The sequence below is a fragment of the Setaria viridis genome, chromosome 1 (assembly GCF_005286985.2).
Source record: "Setaria viridis chromosome 1, Setaria_viridis_v4.0, whole genome shotgun sequence".
Taxonomy (NCBI): Eukaryota; Viridiplantae; Streptophyta; class Magnoliopsida; order Poales; family Poaceae; genus Setaria; species Setaria viridis.
Window position 1 is genome coordinate 10,726,011 of NC_048263.2, and position 5,029 is coordinate 10,731,039.

The 5,029-nt window shown below is 38.9% G+C and overlaps 1 protein-coding gene across 1 annotated transcript; it reads right to left on the reverse strand.

Annotated features, from left to right (window-relative positions):
- Window positions 1-306: 306 nt before the first annotated feature.
- On the reverse strand, window positions 307-2,899 carry LOC117853857 (uncharacterized). The gene is made up of 11 exons (XM_072291342.1): window positions 2,633-2,899; window positions 2,338-2,556; window positions 2,163-2,255; window positions 1,964-2,065; window positions 1,513-1,878; window positions 1,298-1,417; window positions 1,113-1,187; window positions 926-1,012; window positions 762-806; window positions 437-676; window positions 307-345 (listed from the first exon to the last, which is right to left on the reverse strand). The coding sequence occupies exons 1-11, from the start codon at window positions 2,891-2,893 to the stop codon at window positions 307-309; spliced, it is 1,647 nt and encodes a 548-aa protein (XP_072147443.1). The 5' UTR covers window positions 2,894-2,899.
- Between the last annotated feature and the right edge of the window lie 2,130 nt (window positions 2,900-5,029).

Consider the following 5,029-nt stretch of genomic DNA (forward strand, 5'->3'; position numbering starts at 1 on the left):
AAATACAATAAAACATCCATAAAAAGAAGTGTATACACAGTGCAAATTCAATACAGGTTTGCATGAACTTTTCTATCAAGTAGCATAAATCTATCTAGAAGCTATCCCTCGGTATGCATAAGTTTTCTTGAGATAGAAAGTAGTAGGTTAGCTGAAGCATCTCCATATCTTCAGTCGTGAGAACCCTTTGTTTTGTCTACAAAATAATATTCAAAAAAAGAAAGGAGGTGATGGCATTCGAAAGATAATAAAAAAATCAACATAGCAAACTTTGTTGGAACAATTGAAGAATGTCTCACCAAGTTGTTATGGACGTTTAGGCGCTGAACCCCTAGGTCTTTTCACCTAAAAACATGTGGATCCCATTTAAATCAGTAAAAGTTTTTTGCAATTACGACAATTGGAATGTACATTATCAATATGGAGATAAACTTACACGTGATCGAGGCCAAGCAATAACATAGCCTATGGCATCTCTTACTGTGCAAATATTGTCATATGGTCTAGGCAAATCCTCATCCCCAATGTCAGTAACAATGTGAACAGCAACAGCGACGTATTCATACCCAAGCATGTTTCCTCCAACCACATGTGTGCTATCAGTGGTCACTAAGTTTCCTTTGGCCACAGGTTTGTTTTCGTGCCTTAGTGACATCAAATAGACTTGCTTTTGATCCTACCATTGGAAGAAATTGTGTACTATTATATCTGAACAGTAACCATGTTTATTTCAGATAATAACAAAGTAAAGACAAACATACAGATACTGGACGGCTATGATCCGCTACTTTTTTGTTATGAGATCCCTGTAATACAAGTATTTTTAATCAACAATAGGTAACTTTGCTCAAGTAACCTCAGTCATACGGTCTATAGGAAGCAGTGTTGCAACATTAAGTAATTTGAAGTCATAGCTTGGACATACCTGTCTTAATTTTTTTAGGTACTCACGTGGTAAAGCTAAACCTGCATAGCCCTTATTCCCTTGATTATGATTCTCAATATGCACCCGCTGCAATTGAAGTTAAGATCAATTGCATTCTTTTTATAACAAATGATATAACAAAATAATTGGCATTGTCTATACTATGGCAGAATGTTTTGTAACATACCTTTGCAATCATGCCCTCATGTCGTGAAGATAAATGGGCATAACCCTCATTGGTTTTAGTAGCTTTAGCATTATTCTGCAGACATGATGGTTGCATCTTGTAATTAACCATAGTTTCAAAACAATAACAAGATCTTACATTCAACACCTGTTAATAAAATATAAAAGAAATAAACACTGCATCACCTGCACTGTAGTTTTGGGAGGCTGAGCATTAGCACTAGATTCTTCAAGGTTGTCGTCAGAATGATGCTCATCACTACCATTAGAATCACACTGAATATCATTATCGTACACTCTTTCAACCTGAAAAAAAGAGAAGACATGAAACAAGGACACATAGTGCAGCAATATGTTTCAGTCATCTATGATAAAAGGAAAGAAAAAGCCCAAGTGCTTACTACATCATTTTGTGGTGCCACCATTTCATTTACTACATCATTTTGTGATGCCACCATTTCATTTACCCAACACTCTCTTGGAAACATTCGTTCCAAGAAAGCATGTATGCAGTCCACCTTATCGCTCATGTGTTCCATCTTATTTTGCACTCCTTTTATTTCAGAGTGATTGACTTCATTCGCATATTGCCCAACAAAAGCTAGACCTTGAGAGACCTTTACTTGGCTCCAATACTTATTATCATAGTACCCACGTGGTTTTGACTCCTTAGCAATGACATTACCAAACACCTCATCATAATCTTCAGCTGAAATATTGCCATTTTTCTGCTCTTTCCGTTTTGCTAGTTCATCAAAAGACTTATCCTGTTGAAATGAGCATATTCAGAGGTATATCAATATTACAAAATTGATTTTAGATTCAATGCAAATCATAAGAAAGGAAAAGTACCATTATTATTTGTACATTGCCATTAGCATATCTGCCATCCTTTTTCATATGAGCTTTATCCCATAATTCAATCCTGTGGACCTTTCCCTTCTTTTGTTCTTCCTGCAAAACAAGGTAAATTGGATATTCCAATAATTTGTCACTTAGAAGAACCTCATGAGTTGTCAGATAACAAAATGTACAAGAGAGCATGCATCACCATCTCTTTTTTCAGTCTGGCATGGCTTTTTCTTCCGGTTGTGTGTGCATTCTTCTGTTCATTTGCACACCGAGAATTTGTTCTACATAATTGCTGCAAATACAATAAACAGAATCTGTAATATTTATATATCATGTATTGGAACTATATCTTTGTGGTAGATAATGAGGCCGACCTTGTGCTTTTCTTCACACCATATTCCAACAAGAGCACTCCATTGATGTTCATTGACATTTTCTGGCGTATCTTTCATGATTGCATCCAGGGATCTTTCTTGAGGATTGAAATACTGTTTCTTCAACTTAGATTTGAATGATCGCCATCTACTGTTAACAGTTCGTAGGACCCAGTCCCTTGTAAGCTGTATTGTTTCAGCAGGATAAACAAATTTGTCCTTCAACAAAAATAACTTATTGTTAGCACTTAGACCTGTATCAAACATGAAAATCACAATGTCAACAGGAATTTACCTCAACATCTCTAATTATGCTCTGCTTATAGCCACGAAATAGTTTATTGTCCCATCTTTCAATGTGCAATGGTGCAAAGCTTGGTTTCATTGCTAGATCTCCAAGGTACTGACCAAAAATAGAAGTTGATCTTTCATTTGGAACACCATTTTCATCCGTCCCCACAATTACCTTTCCTCCACGTGACTGCAACAAATTTGAAACTCTGAAATCCCCTAGAATTTGTCCCACCTCTCCATTTGGCCCTAACATGTGAAACATATTGTACGATCGTTAAATCCAAATCATTATGAAAAGGTATATGTTTGTGACAAAATATGTTGAAATTACAGATCATCTTGATTGGCCTTGCAGGTTGCTTGGGCAACCCAGGTAAAACATTATCAATCTCTGGAGGTCCCTGTAAACTGTCCTCATTGACCTGCTCATTGCCTGCATTATTCCCTTGCACAGGTGCTGCATCCTGAACGTCAAGGTTCAAGTTTTGAAGTCGTCGAGGCCTTCTTGCCATAATTTCTTTGGTAAAGGAAAACAATAGCGAATGAGTAGTGGATCAGTGATAGTCGAAATTGTATACCATAAAAGCACCGTAAAGAACTGGAGCAATCAATAGATTGTTTTTCTCATCTATTTGCATAGAAGAACACCTCACATGGTAAAAACATGGCACTAGAAGAGGATCGGGGGAATAAACTATATAGATAAAATGCTGGCAAGGGAAAATAATTTTAAGGAAACAATATGACTTGTTTAAATCCCATCACTGTTCCAGGCTTCCAGCTGTATGATGGTGGAAAAAGAATATCACCCTCGCACTAAATTCTAGAACAACAAACTAATGAACCTAACTAAAGGACGATCTGATCTGAACTACTTGAGCAGACTCGTTAGTTAAACAAAAAACTATCACATCCAGGCCGAGGTGGGAATCACTATGGGTTCTCTGGAAGTCTGGATCGCGCGGATGTGGGTTGAGGGGATCTCCATCGCCTCCACGACTTCCCCAAAATCCCTCCTACACGCTGCATTCTACAAACCTTGATAGGACATTGGGAGTCTGATCCGCAACCCTAGATTGATTTTTAACACGAGAAGAGAGGAGGAGGAGATGAAAATTGAGATCACCTGCGCATGGAGAAGATACAGCCGAAGAGAGCGCACGAGTTGGGAGGTGGGGGTTGGAGGAGAGGTGGAGGGGCGCCGGATGTGTGAGGAATTATATTGGGTCCTTGTGCACTCCAAATAAAAAGCGGGAGCAAAAGAAAAAAGAGGCGGCAAGTGAAAAAAACAAAAATGGGAAGATAACTGATGATAAAAAGGAGGCGGCAAACGTAAAAATGAGGCGGGCTAAAATTAAAAATCAATATGGAGAAACAATATCACCAGGCCATAGCGCCGTTGCTATCTTGCTCCACAGTCAGCAACGCCTTTGACGTCTCGAGAAGAACAGACTCCTTCGATGAGGAGCAAGACGATGGCACGAGCTCGCCGCGCGCCAGCGTCTCCACCGTCGATCTCATCTTGTTGCGGTGGTCGAGCTCGTCGCGCATCGCCCATTTGCCCCCACGCCGCTGCGGTTCTTGCTGGAGATTAATTGGAAGGGAAACAGAAGGGGAAAGAAGACTCTAGCTAGAGTTCAGATGAGAAAGGAATGGATAAGGATAACAGGAAGCCGTAGATGGATGGATACGGACGAGGGTGGCGTTCCCATCTGAATTTTTTATCGGCTCGGACACTGCGCCTAAGGAACGGCTAGGATGCAGCAGCAAGCCGCTGCTACAGCGGCTGCAACCTGCACTGTCACAAATTTTTTTACACAGAAAATAAGGCTGGGCATGTATTTGGAAGCAGCTGGCTGGGCAGCCGGGATGCAGCTGGCTTGGCAGCCGGGCCGACGAAATTTTTTTTACACAGCGGCTGTGCTGTTTAGCTACAGCTAAGCATAAGCGAGCAAGGATTTTAAAATCTACTGTTATCATCCTTTTTCATTTTGTTTTTTATTTGCTTTATACTGAAAAAAGTATGGGACTTCATTTTATTCATTTTATTTTTACTAGAGGCAGACATGGTTTTCTTAATGAACTACAATTTTTGTCTTGAAATCCTGTAATAAGTAGATCCTCTTAGATTGCACTATTAAACTTTGGGCCTAATTTGCAGTATCAATACATCCATAAACCTTAAACTTTTCTAATTTTGTTATGTCAAATGGACCAGCTTATATGTCTTACTAGCAAAATGCCCGTGCGTTGCTACGATAAAGATCAATTGTGTTTTTTAATATCATGAAATTTTTTTTATTTCTAGCACTAAATTTTTATTGCACTTTTGGATTGGATGTCTACTCATTTGCTAGAAAATCAAAATAATTTTGGTTTAATTATTTCTTTCGATCAA

Coding starts and splice junctions, on each gene's coding strand:
- LOC117853857 (XM_072291342.1), bottom strand. CDS start 2,893: ATGTTTCACATGTTAGGGCCAAATGGAGAGGTGGGACAAATTCTAGGG. Junction 2,066..2,162: donor CCAGACTGAAAAAAGAGATG/GTGATGCATGCT, acceptor CTTGTTTTGCAG/GAAGAACAAAAGAAGGGAAA. Junction 807..925: donor ACCTAAAAAAATTAAGACAG/GTATGTCCAAGC, acceptor CTTGTATTACAG/GGATCTCATAACAAAAAAGT.